The sequence below is a fragment of the Equus przewalskii genome, chromosome 5 (genome assembly GCF_037783145.1).
Source record: "Equus przewalskii isolate Varuska chromosome 5, EquPr2, whole genome shotgun sequence".
NCBI lineage: Eukaryota > Metazoa > Chordata > Mammalia > Perissodactyla > Equidae > Equus > Equus przewalskii.
The window spans coordinates 24,936,986-24,956,286 of record NC_091835.1 but is presented as its reverse complement, the minus strand read 5'-3'; the positions used below and the strand labels follow the sequence as shown (position 1 = coordinate 24,956,286).

The following is a 19,301-nucleotide window of genomic DNA, read 5'->3' as shown; positions in this document are numbered from 1 at the left end:
TGAGATTTAAAAAATTCATTCCTACGTTCTGTCCCACTTGTGCTATGTTTCCCTGGAGTCCCCTGGGCGGCCTCAGTTTGATCTTAGGATGACATGGCTATGTCCCCAAGAAATGAAGCTCTCCGGACGCCATCTTTCAGAAGTAAAAGTCTGACAATAATGATGATGACAGAATACAGGCGTGAGCTCACAGCCAGACCTGTTCTAAGTGTTGTCTACTGTCGTCTCACTTAGTCCTCACAGCAGCCTGAGCAGACAGGTCCTGGGACTAAACGGAGGCGTGGACGTGGGATGTATTCGACGGAGTGGGAGTGGGCAGAGCTGGATTCACGGCTGGGCTGTCTGGCCTCAGCACTCTCCTCTGACCATGCTCAGTGGTGCCACCAAGAAAGTCCCTTGGAAATCAGTGCCATCCAAGTGGCAAACCAGGGCGTGGTGATGAGAAGAACAGGAACAGTGCCTGTCCCCAGTTCATGTAGGTGGCTTGTTTGAAATGTATTTCTTTTTCTATAGGAAAGCTCTTAGAAGTGACACTCAGTGTCCATGGGCCCCAGAGCTGGACGCTGAGCCCTGACGGCCCCACTACTGGCCCCTGCCCTGTGCACACTGCGTCCTCATGTGGTCTGCGAGCCTGGGGCACCTGCCTTCCAGGAGCAGCATCCCCAGGGGAAGTGTGTGCTGCTGCCTGAGGGCTGGACACTGGCTGTCTGTCCCCTGTCCTGGGCACCTTTGGGGCCTGTGGCCTCTCTGCCTCCTGCTGCCTGTGTGGCTTTTGGATCTAGCTACGCCCCCCTCTCTGCTATTGTGTCCCTGTGTTCCTAGCCGGAAATGAATCCCCTCCCCTCTGTGGAAGGTGTGAGATGACCAAGATTGTGGACAGGGGCTGCGGGTCCCCTGTGGTCAGTAATGCTGACCACTTAGTCTGCACTCGGTAAACCCTTGCTGCATGTGTGACCACAGGTGTGACCAGACCGGCCCGGGGAGAGCTCGAGGCCCTGCTGACAAGTCCTGCCCTGGCCCTGTGTCCTGCGGGGACTCTGCCATCGGGCCACTTCCACAGCAGCAGGGCCAGGAAGCTGGGAGGCTGGCCGTGCTGGCTGCGGAGGCACAGCCCAGGTGGGCCGGCGAGGGCCGCGGTGTGGTCTCTGTCTTGAGGCTGGGCACTGGGTCTCCAGCAGCACTGTGTGTGACGGTGTGGCAGGGCCTGTCTGGCCCGTCACTCTGCCCTCGGGTCGGGTGGGTGGCTGGGCACTGGGTCTCCAGCAGCACTGTGTGTGACGGTGGGGCAGGGCCTGTCTGGCCCGTCACTCTGCCCTCGGGTCGGGTGGGTGGCTGGGCACTGGGTCTCCAGCAGCACTGTGTGTGACGGTGTGGCAGGGCCTGTCTGGCCCGTCACTCTGCCCTCGGGTCGGGTGGGTGGCTGGGCACTGGGCCTCCAGCAGCACTGTGTGTGACGGTGTGGCAGGGCCTGTCTGGCCCGTCACTCTGCCCTCGGGTTGGGTGGGTGGCTGGGCACCCGGCACCCCCTCCACACACACGGGCGTTTATAAGTTGGCGGTTCTGTTCTTTTTGCTCATTCATTGTTATTGCCAGTTTCTTCTGAAATTTTGCTGAATGCTGTTTTTACTGGCTAGCACACATGCGCCCACGCCGGGGTTGTCAGCTTTATTTAGAGAATGAAAGAGTGAGAATTTTCACCTTATAAATTTTCACAATTGATGTTCTTTTTCTGTAACGTTTTTGGTAGAATGTGATTTGAACTTCACAGAAGTCACAGACATGGGGTGACATATTGCATCTTTAACAGGAAGGAGCTCTAAGCAATCTGAAATCCTATTCTCTTCATTTACGTGTTGCTCTAGTTGATGCAAAAAACTGAGTGATTCCACACTCACATTGACAAAAGGCCACCGTGGGAACTGGGGCTGGGAGCCAGGTGAGGCCCCTGGGCGTGGGAGCCTCCACATCTCCCAGGGGGCCTGTGGCCGGAAGAGGCTCAGCCCAGGCCTTCTCTGCAGCCTGGACCCTTCCTCCCCTCGAGGGAGGTGGCTCCCAGCAGTGACCACCGGGGTTGGCATGGGGGTGCAGCGTGCGTAGGGGCACTGAGCCGGCTGGTCAGCCCAGGCTCTGCCTCTGAATAAGGGGCCAGCAGGAGTTTGCACATGTTCCTGGACACACAGTGCCTGCTCCCCAGGGCTGGCCGGACGTCACCGTGAGGGCATGCGCCCACAGAGGAGGGCAGCTGCATCGCACACACACAGAGGTGGCTCACGTGTCTCCGTGTCGAAGTGTGTCTTCTTGGGCACAGTGGGCAGGAAAGCCTCCCTCCACCCCCAGCACATCGCCCTGTGTGCCTCACTCTGTCCTGGTTGTCCCCTGGCTGTGCCCTGATCCTCTAAATCTGCTCCTCTGCCCCTAAACCACTTCCTTTTGTCTTGTTAAGCGTGTTGCTCTGAGAGTACAGCGTGTCATCATAGCACAACTGGAGACAGCAGAGAGCTGAGTGAAGCCCCTGGATGGGCCCCAGGTGTGTGGGCCTGCCCTGGGGGCTGCGCCGTGTCTGCACCGGGCGCCCTCCAGAGGGAGCAAGCCAGCCGCGCTCATGCTCACCCACTGTCTCCCTCCTCTGTCTTCTTCATCCCCAGAGCCACGCGCTGGGGGCAAAACTGCCATCTGCACAGAGGCCCCGACCACTGGTCACCCTGTGGCTCAGCATCCCTTCTGAGACGCTCACCTCAGAGGAGGGTTGCAGCCACTTGTCAGCTGTCAGTGTCACCTGGGAAGAGCCCTCGAGAAACGTCAGTTACCAACAACTGTGTCAACATTGCTTTTGTTGGCGCCACAGTCCCTCTGTGAATGCCTGAAAGGAGGTTTCAGTCTGTCCCACTCCCCCGACATTTGACAGCTTACATCTGGGGGAGAGACACTTGCACGTTACGTGTCCTCAGTAGAAAGTTCTGGGGCTTCCTTGGTTGCCAGATTGCTGGCTCACCCAGCGTCCTCGTTCCACCCCCGCCTAGTGGGGGAGAGACCACCAGAATCAAGTAATGGCAGGGAGACTAGGTGCTCACATGGAACGTGCTGGATGGGGGGCTCAGGGCCCTGCTTGGGGAGGTTACTGGGGAGGGAGGTGACACGCTGGGGCAGCTGGAGGGGGCGCAGGAGCCAGGCTGGCCGTCTCCGAGGGCTGGCCCTGGGGCTGCTCATGCAGAGGCCCTCAGGTCTGCAGGAGATGGCAAGTGGCTTGTGTGGAAGCCAAGGGAAAGTCTGTGTAGGCGGAGCCACGGAGAGAGAGAGACAGAGACAGGGAGAGACAGGGAGATAAAGGGAGAGAGAGACACAGAGACAGAGAGAGACAGAGAGAGATAAAGAGAGACAGAGATAAAGAGAGAGATAAAGAGAGATGGAAACACAGAGAGAGGGAGACAGAGACAAAGGCAGAGAGACAGAGTGAGACCAACTGAGACGGAGAGGCAGAGGCAGGTGCCAGTGGGGCCTGGGCGTCCTGAGGTGCTGCACGCGCCAGAGCTGCTGGCGGCTGCGGGAGCCCCCTCGGAGTCCCCTTCGCCACCCCTGTCCTATACACCCCGGCCAGCGCTGCGCTGCGCTGGGCTTCTTCCTTTCCATCTTGGCCACTGTGAGGGGTGAAAACGGGGTTTGATTACTGGTGAGGTTGACATCTTTTCCCGTTCATTTTTTTTTATGTATACTTTTTTTTTTCCTTTTTCTCCCCAAAGCCCCCCGGTACATAGTTGTATATTCTTTGTTGTGGGTCCTGCTAGTTGTGGCATGTGGGACGCTGCCTCAGCGTGGCTTGATGAGCAGTGCCATGTCTGCACCCAGGATTCGAACCAACGAAACACTGGGCCGCCTACAGCGGAGCGCACGAACTTAACTCCTCAGCCACGGGGCCAGCCCCTCCCGTTCATTTTTGACCACTTCTTCTGTAACTGTCTCATCCTGCTTGCTCACCTTTTCTGTGGGTTCTTACCATCTTCTTAATTTACAACAGCCATTGTGTCACGTTTATCTGCGTATCAGAAATGTTGCAGAGAGTTTTTCTCTTCATCTTTTGCCTTTTAATTTTGTTTACAGTATGTGATAAAGATAATTCTTTATGTGGTCCATGAGGTCATTTTTGAAAACATGCAGTCTGACTTACAAACAGCAGAACATTCAGATCATGCAGACTGAGTGTACTGTCCAGTGCGTTTTGACAGTGTGAGCACCTGTGGAAACACCGCCCCCACCACAGTCCACAGCCTAGGAAGTCCCCTCTCCTTCGCCTCTGCCTCGCCCCGGGAAGCGGCCTTCTGCTTTAGCATCATGAGGTGGTGGGAGCTCCTGTTCTAGAACTTGCTATGAGTAGAACCTTTGCATGTTGACCCTTTCCCTCGCCCTTTCTCGTGCCCCCTGTCCGCACCAGGCGTGCTGATTTTTCTTGGTTTACAGCCCGTCCGTGTTTCTGTGGTTTGTTCTCTTTCATTGCTAGGTAGTATTCTAGCATCTGAATACACACCCTTGTCCGTGTGTTCATCTCTGAGGGACATGTGGGGCGTGTCAGCCGGGCTGTCGTGAGCAAGGCAGCCGTGTGCATTCTTATGCACGGCTTTGCACGGATGCGCCGCCGTGTCTCTTGGGTAAGTCGTAGGAGCCGGATTGCTGGGTCTTAGGGTGGACGCGTGTTTAACTTGGTAGGAATGTGCCAAGCAGTTTTCCATTTCATACTCTTTTGTCTCATTCTCAAAAGGACGTTCCCAACTTGCAAGACTACGTAAATCATCATGTATATTTTCTTCTAGCAAATCCATGGTTTTTATTTTCATTTTTAACATTTAAAAGGTCAGGAGACATTTGGGGCCTGGACTAGACCTCTGTCGTAGGATTGAGCAGAGCCAAGGTAGTCTTGTTAGAAATGCTGGCTGTGTAGACGAGAGCAAGGCCCCGATGACAGCACCAGCGTGCAGACGAGCTGGCCCTTCAGTGATCTTCTTGTTTGTGTGTCTGTCTTGTTCTTCCTGATTCGGAGCGAGGCTCTGACTGTCTTTGTCTCCTCCTTCCTTGCTCGCAGCAACAGCAGGAGCTGCTGGCCATGAAGCACCAGCAGGAGCTGCTAGAGCATCAGCGGAAGCTGGAGAGACACCGCCAGGAGCAGGAGCTGGAGAAGCAGCACCGCGAGCAGAAGCTGCAGCAGCTCAAGAACAAGGAGAAAGGCAAAGAGAGTAAGTGCCGAGCCGACCACCAGGGCGCGCTGCTCCCGCCTCCCCTGCACCCTGCCCCAGGAGCCGCGCGGGGTGGGGCCGCCTCCCTGGCTGGAGCCTGCGGAGTCCCTGCACGTGGCTGGGTTTCAGGTCACCCTTAGCTTCAGAGACATGGGGAAGTCCAGGGCTTCATCTTCATGTGGCGGCTGCCAGGGCACTCAGCATACTTTTGGTTTGATTTAAGCATTTTAAAAAATATTTGGCAGACTCCTAATGGACTGAAAAGATATTGAAAACCATGGAGTGTACCAGATGCCTGGTGAGTTTCCCCTGGGAGCTCAGTGCTAAGTCTTTGAAATTTGTTTCTTTTGAGGGCATCTTGTGATTGCGTGAAAACCAGGTGTTAGCTTGTAGGATGGCCCGCAGCTGAGGGGACAAGGCTTCAGGCTTCCCTCAGCTTACTTGTCACATTGGCTCTTTCGACCCTGATTTCTGGTGTCTGGTAGTGGCTGTGCATGTCCATCTGAAGACCAGTGTGGTCCATTATCTTTCAAGAAGTGCCCAGATTTCATCTTAGCGAGGCAAAGAGACTATTTTGTGTGCTGTTCCCTCTTTGGGAAATTAGGGTGAATCCTGTATTTCTCAGGGAAGAAGCCACGGCCCTCTCTGACCACCCGCTGCCGGGCAGAGCGCCCTGGACTCGCGCACTGAGGACAGTTCCAACATGACCCGTCTTTGTATGGCCTGGCATGTCCTCCAGTGGGCGCCGCATCCTCCCCAGGTTGTCACGAGGGAACACCTTCCTCATCTGTATTTGTGCTTCCTTCTTTTGACAACTTCTTGTTGTCAGTGATGACCCAGGACCAGGTCAGTGGGGCGTGCGCACGCTCACGTCCAGGTTCTGTTAGTTTCTGCCCAGGACCACAGTGCTGTGCTGAGCATGTGTGATCCTTGGTAATACGGAAAATAAGTCAAGATGGACAATTCTCTCCTGGATCGGGATCGGGGTAATGATGGTAGGACGATGTACTCTTCCAAGGTTCCTCACTAATACACATAAACTGCAAAAATCCTTTATCTTCAGCTACTGAAAATGGTTAGCCGTCTACACAAGTCATTTTAACAAGCTTTTGTTTACATTTTAATTTACGTATGCGCAACAGCATAAGGTGTTGTGTTCTCAAAGCTTTCCTGTCAAGCCTGTTCTCTGAAGTTGTTTTAAAAATCTTTTTTATTGGTATAAGATACATATGCAGAAAAGTACCCGGTCTGCAGCATATGGGGACTGTCGGGGAACTTTCCGCAGGTGCATGTCCCCGTGTGCCCACCACCCAGTACAGCACCAGCAGCAGCACCCCGAGCCCCTCGTGCCCCCCTAAAGGTAGCTCCTCCCCCGACACCAACGCCGAAGAGCAGTTTGCCTGCTTTTGAAGCTTATGGCAGTGGAATCATTATGTGGAGGTTTCGTGTTTTGCTTCTTTCCCTCAGCATTATGCCCGTGAAAGCCGTCCTCACTGTTGTGTAGCAGGAGTTCATTCATTTTCCTAACCGCGTGCTGTCCCACTCACAGACACGCCGCCATGTTCCTCCATTCGGTAGCTGATCCGTATTCGGGCTGTTGCCTAATCAGACCTGTTACAGGTAATGACACTCCGTGTGTTCTCGCATGTGTCTGTTGGTGCGGACAGGCAGATGTGAAGTGGCACTGGGGAGCCTAGGGCATGCGTGTGGTCAACTGTCACACGTGAGGCCAAACAGTTGCCAAAGTGCTGGTACCCATTTCCGCTGCCACCAGCCTTGTGTGAGTTCCAGTTGTTCTGGATCCCCGCCACCACTCTTCACTGTCGGTCACTTTACCTTCAGCTGTGAGCAGTACCCCCTCGTGGCTTTTGCTGCATTTTCTGACAACCACTGAGACTTAGTGCCTTTTCCTGTGCTTACTGGCCAAACAGATGGTCCCTTTTTGTGGAGTGCTTGTTCAGATCTCTTGCCTATTTTTCTGATCAGTTGTCTCTCTTTTTCTTGATTTGGGGTTGTTCTTTTTATATGCTAGAATCAAGCCATTTGTCAGTTTTTCGTGTTGCAAATATCTCCTTCTACCGTGCTCTCCTCCTTTCACTCTCCTAATGGTGCCTTTCTCAGTGCCAATGCAGCCTGATTTATCAGTCCTTCCTAAATTAGAATTTGAATGTAATCTAATCTGTTTTATTATGCCTATAGTATTTTGTACATTTTTATAAATATTTCCCTTTCAAAAAGAATATTTTTTCCTAAAAGTAAGTAGCTAATGGATTCTCTTCATTTTCAGTTTATTTCTTTATTTAAATGTTTGTAAGTTCTTAGTAACTGTTTTTTTTTAAGATTTTATTTTTTCCTTTTTCTCCCCAAAGCCCCCCAGTACATAGTTGTATACTCTTCGTTGTGGGTCCTTCTAGCTGTGGCCTTAGTGACTTTTGATGTATACATTAACAGCTTTTACAGTCGTTAGTTCCTGTAGCATTTTACTCTTAAAATAGTATACTTTAAATGTGCTTTCACTTTAACTGAAAGTTTTAAGGTAGAAAGCACATCAGGAACGTTTTTACTCCACCTGAGATCTAATTTTTGTACCAGTATTTGCAAGGAATTACTAAATCTGGGTGGTGTAGCTTGTTCTGTCGCCCCGATTAGGTAGGACAATGACCTCCAGGCTCAGTGATTGCCCACAGTTGAGATCGGAAGGGGGGACAGAAGGCCATCAGGCGAAGCCCCGTTGTGGAGTCTGGTTGGCTGCATATGCCCCTGGTCTCTGAATAAAGGCTGGGGCCCTCTGCAGTGGCTGACACGGCAGACACCTCGGCACTCGTCGCTCTCACCGCCCAGCCCACTGGCTCCGAGGACACTCCTTTTCCACACCACCTCTTATGTGTGTTGACTCCCTTGTGTCCAGGGACCCTGCTGGCTCAGGGTGCTGCCCACATAAGTGATGCGTGAGCAGAGCCAGGAAAACCCCCAGGTGTCCTGACACACCAACGTGGAGTGGAGCGCGGGCAGTACTGTTTTCATCTCTAACCCCCCTGGGTGATTCTAACGTGCAGCTGGGCTGAGAACCGTTAGGAATCTGAGTGCATAGAGGCTCCACGGCCTGCCACCTGGGGCCTGCCACTGGGTGCTGCCTTCCACTTGAGACAGTCGCCCCTGGGGACAGCAGCACCCGGTCCTCAGGGGCGCCCTGTGCTAGGGGCTCTGCTGCGGGACAGGATGCGTGCTGAGGCTGCATCACACGTGGCCTCCAGCTCTGGTCCTGCTCCGTTTCCATTCTTCTGTGCTTTTCTTGTACCTCAACACACATCCTACTTACGTACTTTTCTCTGGAGGTGGGAGAATGGTGTTTATCAAAGAATGGAAGTTCCGATTGTGAGTATCAGCTGGTTGATGTATGCCCCAACTAACCAGCAGACACCAGTTTTTCAGATTGCTAAAAAAGCAGCTTGGTCTAAGTTAGTCCTCGTAGTTAACCAGAATCTTCCACTAAGAAGAACATCTGAAGGCTCACAAAATATGAAAAGACTTAACTCCAGAAACGTGTTAGATCTGTTTACAAGTCAAAAACAATTTCTGCAGTACCTACGAAGCATCGCCCTCTTAACTGGAGCGCTGGAATGTTCTCTGCGTCCCTCCAGGCTCGTCACGAGCAGCCACCCGGCGGTTTTCAGTTTGTGGATTTGGGTGGTCAGGTTTTATTATTAATAATAAACTGTGTACAGTGTGGCATTTGGCACGCCATGTAGGCTTCGCAGCCTCTGAGTGTGGTCTCGGGAGGAGGCAGGCCCGGCCGGCCGCTGCGGTGGACGCCACTCGGGGGCTCTTATGTAAGCGGGGCCGCGGCCGGCGCCCTCACCTATGAAAGGGATTCTTGTTTATGCTTAAAGGGCGTTTGTGGGGAAATGCAAATGGCATTAAGCGTCTCCAGTTTTTAAGCATTCGAGAATGCAGTGTAAAGCATCTATTGTTTCATTTTTGGGGGTTTTTTTAAATTAATTTCTTATTGCATATTTAATTGTTTTGTTACACTTGTAAACGTTTACGGTACTTTTAGTTTTAAATAATTGTGCAGTTTTCTTAGACTTCTTGATACCAGTTAATGCTACTAATTTGATAGAACAATGAATTCTCAGAATTTGTGGCAGTTTTCATCTCATTCAGCATGAACACACCATCTTTAATCAGTTAAGTTTTGTTTAGATTAGTTACATTTAAGAATCTAAGGTACGCTGTATTTTAACGTAAATGTAAGGGGAAAAGTCCCGTAGAAGGCAGCTTTTGCCTTCCGAGCAGTTTGGAGCTAATACGACTGCATTTGTTTTCACTGTTGCTTACAAGCTGGGAACAAGGTGCCATTGCTTGAGAAGGCACTCACTTTGTTTACAGATGGCTCCAAAAGCTGGAGTTAAAACATGCTGCACCTGATCCTGAAGGGAATCCTCTATCCCCTTTGTGAGGCCGCGCCTTCCTCTGAGGCGCGACTCCCAGGAGAAGCCAGACTGGAAACATGGGACAGATTTGTGATTCGCTCATCGTGTCCAGCTGCACATGCTCCTAAGCCTCCTGGGACCCACTGCAGCTCCTCGGCCCGCCCCACCTGGCCAGGTCCTCCCACCCCGTCTGCAGCCCCTCAGCCCTGTCCCTCCTGTCCAAGTCCTTCCACCCCACTGCAGCCTCTCTGCCCCACCCTACCTGGTCGGGTCCTCCCACCCCATCTGCAACCCCTCAGCCCTGCCCCACCTGGCCAGGTCCCCCCACCCCATCTGCAGCCCCTCGGCCCCACCCTGCCTGGCCAGGTACCCCCACCCCATCTGCAGCCCCTCGGCCCCGCCCCATCTGGTCAGGTCCCCCCACCCCATCTGCAGCCCCTCGGCCCCACCCTGCCTGGCCAGGTACCCCCACCCCATCTGCAGCCCCTCGGCCCCGCCCCATCTGGTCAGGTCCCCCCACCCTGTCTGCAGCCCCTCGGCCCCGCCCCATCTGGTCAGGTCTCCCCACCCCGTCTGCAGCCCCTCGGCCCCGCCCCATCTGGTCAGGTCCCCCCACCCCGTCTGCAGCCCCCGCCGGGGGCATCTGCTGTTCTTGGTTCCTCCCTTCCCTGCCCAGTTTTCACCTCCTCACCTGTCTCAGATCTCGCTCCCACAGTGAGTGAGGGGCTTGGTCTCTTTGATTCACTTCTTCATCCCCATCAGCCAGATCAACCCTGGCACTTAGTCAGGTTCTGTAAACCCTGTCAAATTGAATGGTAATCAATGTGAATTAATTTAAAAATAAAAATAAAAATTAGAGACATTTGGTATTCGGTTATTGGATGTGTTTTACTGATTCTAGAACTTTTACTTAAAGTGGAGAAATCTGTTGAGAGATGAGTCTAGAACTAGAAGGATGAAGATCAGAATCAGCATCTTCCTTTTTGAATTCTCTCCTTATAAAGAGCGAAGAAGATTCCCTTTGTGCGCTACACCGTCACGCCTCTGTGGCTGAGCGTTACTGCATTTGCTGCAGGCCAGACCCACGTGGCTGTGTGAGGACGTGAACTCCAGTCTTGCCCACGGCGCCCTGTGGGGAAGAACCCGGTCAGTCAGCCTCCACCTGCAGGCAGCTGGGGGAAGTCTGGGCAGGGTCCGCTCTTGTGAGCACATCACCGTCTGCCCCCTCTTCTCAAGTGGCCTTAGTCCAACATGTCAGGGGGGCGCTGTGGCATTCATTTAGTTCATTTAAATCAGTACAGAACCTTCCAGATCATTTTATAAATGGGGAAGTCTGAGTTCTGGGAGCTGGGCTCGTTTTCCTTTGACTCTCTAAGAGCCTGGTGAGGTGCCCTCTCCCACCCTTGAGCTGGTTGAGGGGCCACACATGTCCACGGCCACCCTGGGGACCCCTTGGCCCTGCAGATGCACCTCCTCCTGTGAGGATTCTGCAGGTAGCCTAGGGGACAAAGGTACCCTCTGTGTCCTGGCCTGATAGGTGCCTCAAAGGTACCCTAGCCCCAGCCAGGTTCGGGGGCCAGCGTCTCCTCTGGGTGGGCAGCTTCCCCTCGCCACGTCTTGCTGTCCCTTCCTGTCACTGGGCCTTAGTGCATACCCTCACTGCTGGGCCAGGGCATGTGCTCCTTGCGCTTCTCGGAGTTCGGGAGCCCATGATGCGAGCCTGAGGGTGCAGCCGAAGCAGGGACAGTCAGAGACGTCTGAAGGTGGTCCGTGCGGCTCGCTGTGTCCCTAGAGCGCTCGCAGGGGACAACAGGTGAGGGAGAGTGGAGCCACAGAAACAGGTCTTTCCTGAGAAGGTCGAGGCTAACTAGCACCCAGCCTCGGTTTGCTGGGGACTTTTGAGGAAGTCCTTATCCTGCACACTGACACTCTGCTTCTAGTCCTGCTTCCAATCACCCTCTCCTTCCGGAACAACAGTTCTGGAAGGGCCTGAAGGTCATCTCCTCTGACTGGCCATTAGGGTCCTCCCCCTCCTCTCCGTCCTCTTCATGCAGTCTCACCACTTCCCTGCACTGCCAGCAGCCCTGCAAGGTGAAAAATATCCCAGATCCTCATTTCACTCTTCCTGTCTTTATCAGCGAAGTCACGTTGCTCGCAGATGTGCGTCTCCCCTGCTGCAATTGCTCCCTGCGCCCTGTGTCCTCGTCTCCCCACCACTCTGCAAGTCCTCTTCCTCCTGGTTGGGAGGCACTCTGTGTACTGATAAGCTTAACCCTTTGTGTGTTTGCTCAGTTGTCCACCTGGAGCCGGCAGGCTGTTGTAGGAATGCCCAGTGACTGCGTATCTGGGTGTGAGCTGATTCCGTGTGTCTGGGAGTGTAATGTTCTGATGGGTCCACTTACAGACAGGAAAGATAATTAGGCTAACAGTATTTAGAGGGGGCATTCAAGTCTAGTCCTGGATATGTTAGGAGGAACTGAGGAGCGTTGCTTGGAAGCGGATTTTGTACCTTCAGCCGCTTCCCATGGCCTGGTTCGGTCACCCCTCCCCTGCACCCTCTGCACCGAGCATCGAGCATCACTGGGTCTGTAGCCCAGGTCCAGGCCTCTCTGTCCACTGCCAGTGCTGTACACTGCGTGCAACGCTTTACCTAACATGCAGAGCTCCTCTTCTTGAGTGATGATGAGGTTGTTTCCTCGGACCTAAGAAGACCTGAGAAACAGCTGTGTGTTATGACGGAACCTTCCCAACATGCTTTGGAGTCAGTTTAGAGAACTTTCTTTGTGTTTCTCTGGATGATCTTGTTCAGGTCCCGCCACAGCTGTTCCCAAGGGGTTTGTTGCTACCTGACCCTCGTCCACAACGCACTGAAGTACTGATGGATAAAGATGAGGATCAAGTGGTACTCCTGAGGACAGATAGATGAAGACACAGGGTCGAGGGTAATCCTGACGACTGATAGATGAAGACACGGGGTCAGGGGGTGACCCCGAGGACCGATAGATGAAGACAGGGGGTCAGGGGGTGATCCCGAGGACCGATAGATGAAGACACGGGGTCAGGGGGTGATCCCGAGGACCGATAGATGAAGACACGGGGTCGGGGGTGATCCCGAGGACTGATAGATGAAGACACAGGGTCATGTATAATCTCAGTACTCATAAAGATGCAGGGACCCACCTGCATTGTGTGGCCGATGGCATGGCACAAGGTGGTCAGTTTGTGGATACACTTTGGGAAGCACTTTAGAAGCTGCTGCAAGGGCTATAATGTTTCTTTTGTTAGATGTAGTCATTTTACTAATCTCTCCCAAGGAAATAATTTAAACATGCACAATGATATTTACTCATAAATGTTCTGCAACATGGTTTCTAACATCAACAACCTAAGGAATAATCTGAAATGCCTCCCAGTCAGAAACTGGATTGTAATCTCTGCTTTGCTCCCCTTGTGATGTGTTTTCTCACTGTACAAATGCTGTGCACATTCTGTATGGTGACATACGGGGAATACTTAGGCTCTTTCCGAACGGAAGCCTGGATACGACAGTGCTGCGTCGTCTGATTGTGGCTCTGAGGAAACAGAGTCTGTGCTAGCAGGTCTTCTGAGGGGGCAGGCTTGGCCTTTTATTTGTGTGGGTCTATTTCTCCAACTTGCCGGTTTTCTTTAATGGGGCTGTGACTAATGGCCACCACCCCAAGAAAACCCCAAAACACACAGTTTCGACTTTGGTCCACTGTGGTGAATACACTCTGGCTGAGTACTAGCTGCTCAGCTGGGAAGAACAGAAACCTCCCTTTGGGTCTGTTGGGAGTGAACTGGCGGCTTGTCTGCAGGAGCGTGAAAGCGAGCTCTTCCTGGAAGCAGCCTTCATCCCCGTCCCTGGTCCTGGGTCCTGGGTCCTGGGCTGATGCTCAGATTGCACAAAACCTCCTATGTCAGATTCTGCTTCTTTTGCTCTAGTGAGAAGAGACCCACCGGGCTGCCGGTGCTTAATTCAGAATGTCCTTTTATGTAAGAATATGAAAACTTCCTTCAGAAGTGGGTTTTGTGTTAGGTAACAATAAGTCTTTATGCTGATTACACCTGCGTTTTAAATAGAATGCAATTATGTAAAAGTCTTCCTGGGAAGAAGCCCTCTTATTCAAACTCTCCCTGTCCCTCTCCTTCCTTTGAGGAGCTTTCATGGCATCAGCAGCAGCATCCTGAGTAAGAGGCCCCCTCCCTTCCCTGGCGCACAGCTCCGTGTCCCCCCACCCGCTGCTTCCCTGGGGCAGAGCCTGCAACCCCCATCTCTGTGCCTTCTCCCACTCCAGGTGCCGTGGCCAGCACGGAAGTGAAGATGAAGTTACAAGAGTTTGTCCTCAACAAGAAGAAGGCGCTGGCCCACCGCAACCTGAACCACTGCATTTCCAGCGACCCCCGCTACTGGTACGGGTAAGTGGGGATGTGCAGGGACCGTGGTCTCCTCTCTGGGGCCCCCGCAGCATGCGATCCATTGACAGAGTTGAGCATCCAGTCCTTCCCCTCTAGGCCCAGGTGGGAGGGTGTGGAATTAGAGGCCCCCTAAGCACAGTAGCAAACAGGAGTGTGATCAAAGCCTCTGATGTCCATGCGCATGGCGTTCGTCCAGTTGGGAGTGGGCTCGTCTTTAAATGACTGAGTGATGCTCAAGGGGTCGGCACTTGCCCATTACAATTCCTGGCTTCTCATACTATTCTTTTGGCCACAGAAGGAATGACTTAAACTGGACCTCTGGTCTAAATTGTCTGTATGCACCTACTGAATTTCTACCCAGTGTTTTACTGATTCTTAGGCAAGTCAATAAGTACTGGTGGTATTCTTACTATTTTTATGCTAAGAACCCTCTCCCAGAGCCAGCATAACTGACAGAGACCACAGAAGAGCCTGTTGGTGCTGAGAACTGGAGAAAGTAGATGTGTTGTAAAAAACTCACCTTGGGTAATGATGCTCGTGTGCAGAGGGATTGTCTCTCCAGGCCTGTGCACGGTTCTGTGCGAGGTTCACAGATCACTGGCCGATGACACAGGCTGAGTTTGAAATGGAGTGGCAAGGAGATCATGTGGCTTTAAATAATGATCAAAGGTGACTCACAGATTTATGCCGAGAAATACAGTTTTCTGCTGCTTTCAAGGGTAATTCCATTTCTTGATGCACCTCCATAGGGTAGTTTTCATAATCAAAATGTGATTATCATTCATTTCATCAGGAAAAATGTAGCCATTCTCAAGCCCCAAAGCAGACAACTATTTCTAAAACACCACCAAATCCCACTGAAGTGGCCGCATTTTTTTCAGTAGATGACATTATTATAAGACAGCAGGGCATTCTTACTCCAAGCCTATCATCTGCTCCCCTTAAGCCCTTTGTAGCTGTTACACGTTGCACAGGCACTTAAGCTGCGCTCGCACCAAAATGTGCTGTGGATGAATTAGGAAATTCAGCCAGTGACACAACTGGCCCAGAGGAGTGAAGGCCACAGCGGTCCATGAAGAGCTGCAAATGACAGCCACGAGCCGCAGAGCGACCTGAGCGTGGGAGGGTTCGTTAGAAGCGAGGGTGACAGCGCAGTTGGAGACCTCGTGTTTGTGGGGCACCGATCCATGGTCTCCCCACTGGTGACAGCCACCGGGTTTAGTTGTAGGAAAGCTCCATTGTCACCCGCAGGGGACAGGTAGATGCAGCACAGTTTATTAGTTTGGGTAGCGGTTGAGATGGCATCCATGAGGTTCAAGGTGAAAGCAGCAGGAAGGGAAGCTGAGGTGGGACGGGTGGGGCGGGTGGGGCTCAGGGCTTGGGAGGCACTGGAGGAACCTGGGGATACAACCTCTAAGGATGGCAGGACGGGGAGACGCGCTCATGGATCTGCCAGTGGGCGGGAGGCCAGGACCGCTGGGGATGGAACGTTCGGAAGACGTGATCACCGCAGCGGGAAGCACTAGGGACCCCTCCAGAGGCGGAGCGGCTGTGAGGGAGCTGAGGCTGGCGAGGGGCTTCAGGAGCAGTGGTCAGAAAACTGTCGGCCGAGCAGATGTCAGGTGCTGGGAAGCAGGAGTTGCAGTGTCCACATTAGAGTTCTTGGATGATGACCACAGTGACATGGAGGAAGATTGGGGTAGCCAGTGCCAGGCTCCCCCAGGAATGGGCAGGAAGGTGGGGCTGGGAGACCAGATTGGCAGGACAGAGGCTGTGATGGTGGCTTTGTAGGTGAGGGGAGGATGGAACCCGTGGGCTGGGAAAATGCCTCCCCTCAGTCCAGTGGGCTGTGGGGAAGGGGGTCTCAGGCAGAAACGGGGAATTGAGGAAGGAGCACGGCGGGCATGTACTGAGAGGTCGAAGTGAGGGAGCGGCTTTAGGAAGCAGGGTCAACCGGGAGCGCCTGGGAGCAGAAAGCGGGAGAAGGGCCTCGGGACAAGAAGCTTTGCCTCCAGAGCTGGCCGGGGTCCCAGGAGGAATTGACACAGCTACTCCCTAGTGAGCAGGGTGGCCCCGAGGTAGGCCCCCCACCCAACGAGGCTTGCTTGCCCTGGGTTCATCGTGTGGTGGGGTAGGGCGTGCAGGCTGGAGAGGGAAGAGCTTGGTCTGGAGGAAGTCAGCAGGGCCGGGTTTGTCTGCGTGGAGTTGGGCAACTACCTTGTTTTGTCACCCTAAGCCAAACATGGAGGGAACTATCCCATTTTCTGGCTGTGTCATGGCAAAACTTTGTCAGATAAAGGGGTCTTCGCAGGGAAAGAACCACACCTTGACCCCAGCTACAACCACACACGATAGTTAGCACGAATGTTGAAGACTGAACATAAGAGCTAAACCAATGGAACTTGTAGAAGAAAACAGGGTGAGTTTTCGTGACCTTGGAGGAGAGACAGACAAAGAGTTCTTAGGACACCAAAATCGTTAACTATAAACCAAAAACTCAATTAGACTTCATCAAAATGAAAAACGTCTGTTCCTTGAAAGGCACCATTAAGAAAATAAAAAGGTGAGCCACAGACCAGAAGAAAATATTCACAAAGCATATATTGACGGAGAGCTTGTATCCAGAATATATAAAGAGCTCCTACAACTCAATAATAAAAAGACAAGCAAGCTACTGAAAAAATAGAGACAAAAGAACAGATCTTTCACAAAATAAGATGTACAAATGGCCAGTAAGTACCTGAAAAGATCATTAGTCATCAGGGAAATGCAGATCAAAGCCACGGTGAGAGGCCACCTTGCGTGCCCTGGGATGGCTGACACGTAATAAATCAAGTGTTGGTGGAGGTGGGGAGCCCCTTGCCTTCCACATGTGGCCCGTCAGGATTGAAAGGGCGCGACCACTTTGGAAACCATTTGGCAGTGTCCTATAAAAGTAAACATACACCTACTCTATGACCCCGCCTTTCTCCCTTTGGGGTTTTACCTAAGAGGGATGAAAACTGTCCGGACGACGCCTTGTGTTCTTATGGTCATAGCGGCTTTATTCGTTATTGCCAAAGTGTGGATGCAGCCCCGCGCCCGCCAACAGGTGAATGTGAGACCCCCCAAGGGCACCCACACCCTCGACAGCTGCTCAGCAGGACACACGTGGGCTGCTAAGCTCTGCACAACTTGAGAGGGTCTCAGAAACGTGACGCCTGGACAGAGGAGCCAGACCCAGTCATGCCTCGTGATGCCGTTCCTGTGCAGTTCTCGAGTCCGCACAGCCAGTCTGTAGAGGCAGAGCCCGTCGGTGGCTGGGCAGGGGGTGAAGATTGCCTGCCAAAGGGCAGAGGGAACTTTCTGTGGGGGCGACACTGTTGTCGTTATTGGAGTGCTGGCTCCATGGTGTATACGTGTGTCGAAGCTTCCCGCTTTAAACTCCTCGTACTAGACTGTTCTGTCCATTGTGCAGCCACATGCCACTTGTGGCTCCTGTGCATTGAAACGTGGCCGTTCTGAATCGAGGCGTGCTGTCAATGTCACACACACCAGATTTCAAGGCCTCAGTATGGAAAAAAGAATGTGAAATATTTCATTAATAACTTTTAGATTGTTACATGTTGAAAATATTTTGGATATGTTGGGTTAAAGAGAATACAAAAGGTAATGTCACCTATTTCTATTCATTTTAACGTGGCCACTAGAAAATTTAAAATTGCACACGTAGCTCACATTATAATTCTGTTGGACAGGGCTGGTTTAAGCGATTAAGAATTTTATTTACTGGGACCGGCCCCATGGCCATGTGGTTAAGTTTGTGTGATCTGCTTTGGTGGCCTGGGCTTCACCCGTTCGGATCCTGGGCGCAGACCTCTGGCACCAAGTCATGTTGAAGTGGCGTCTGCCGTAGCAGAGCTAGAAGGACCTGCAACTAGAATATGTACTTCTACCTACTGGGGGGCTTTGGGGAGAAGAAGATTGGCAACAGATGTTAGCTCAGGGCCAATCTTAAAAAAAACCCAGAATTTTATTTATTATATTTTTTATTTTTATTTTTTTTGGTGAGGAATATTGTCCCTGAGCTGACATCTGTGCCAGTGTTCCTCTATTTTGTGTATGGGATGCTGCCACAGCATGGCTTGATGAGCAGTGTATAGGTCTGAGCTTGGGATCCAAACCTGTGAACCCGGGCTGTCAAAGTGGAATGTGTGAACTTAACCACTACGCCACTGGGCTGGCCGCAAGTTTTATTTATTTTAAATCACTTGCATAAATAAGGTATCATGGGAAAAGCCAATTGTTGATAGAATTTAAATGGTTGAATGTGAGTTGAGCTTTATTTTGTATGACGAAGTCGTGTTTAGAGAGAGCAAAGAGGTGCTCCTTCCCCCGTCTTCATCAGTGAGGACTGCCTTTATGGTAAAGCGCCCTTGTCTCCCAAGACCCCGTGGGGTGCCGCACAGCTGCTTCCTCCTCAGGCCGGTGGTTACAGGTTGGAACCGTGGAGGGTCACTGCTGGTCAGGACGAGGTTGATGGAAGGAACAGCTTTTCAGGCTCTGCCCGGGTATAAGGGTGTGGCGGGTGTGTACGTGTGACTGGGGGCAGTGTGAGTGTGTATATATTTCAGAGTGTGTGAACGTAGGAGGTGTGAGTGTGCAAGTGCGTGTGCAGCCAAGTTGGACGTTACTTTTGCTCACACTCCCAGACCCTTGTTGACTGGGGGCACGGTGTTGGCCCCGACTGTGGCGTGAGTGGGCATGGGGGCCCCAGCAGAGGGCCGGCGGGTGCGTTTTCCCTCAGGAGGCCCTTAGCCTCTAGCGGAGCTTGTTGGGGGCCCCTGTGATAAGCGGTTTTTCTCAGTTTTGCACGTTTCGGGGCAACCAGGCTGTGGTGACCTAAGTCTCTGAATTTGCCTGTGATGGGTCAGTGCAGCTGCCGGCTCCTGGCCCCCAGCATTCTCTGCCTGGGACGATGCCGGGCACTTTAGCCCAGAGCTCTCAGGGCCGTGGCACAGGCAGAGACCATGCCTACTGCCTCCTGTTCTGGCTCATTTGAAGGCTAAACGAGAAAGCGAGGACTTTAATGCTGACAGCATCTCAAGAGATCAAAACAGAAGAGAAAATCCAGTAGATCTTAAGCAGATCTAGCTTTTCCAACTTCTGGCTTAATTATAAATAAACTCTACCATTAAAGTATAATAGCAATACGTATTATTGTTGATAA

At 52.4% G+C, this 19,301-nt stretch overlaps 1 protein-coding gene across 12 annotated transcripts in view; it reads left to right on the top strand.

Moving 5' to 3' along the window:
- The window catches only part of HDAC4 (histone deacetylase 4), a 326,578-nt gene that overhangs the window by 211,633 nt on the left and 95,644 nt on the right, over nt 1-19,301 (top strand). For 10 of the 12 annotated variants that reach the window (XM_070618804.1, XM_070618796.1, XM_070618800.1 and 7 more), the window contains 2 exons: nt 5,072-5,222; nt 13,972-14,092. In XM_070618804.1, coding sequence (XP_070474905.1) covers nt 5,072-5,222; nt 13,972-14,092 — 272 coding nt within the window. The remainder of the gene's footprint in view (nt 1-5,071; nt 5,223-13,971; nt 14,093-19,301) is intronic. The other 2 variants (XM_070618799.1, XM_070618795.1) reach the window with 1 other exon arrangement.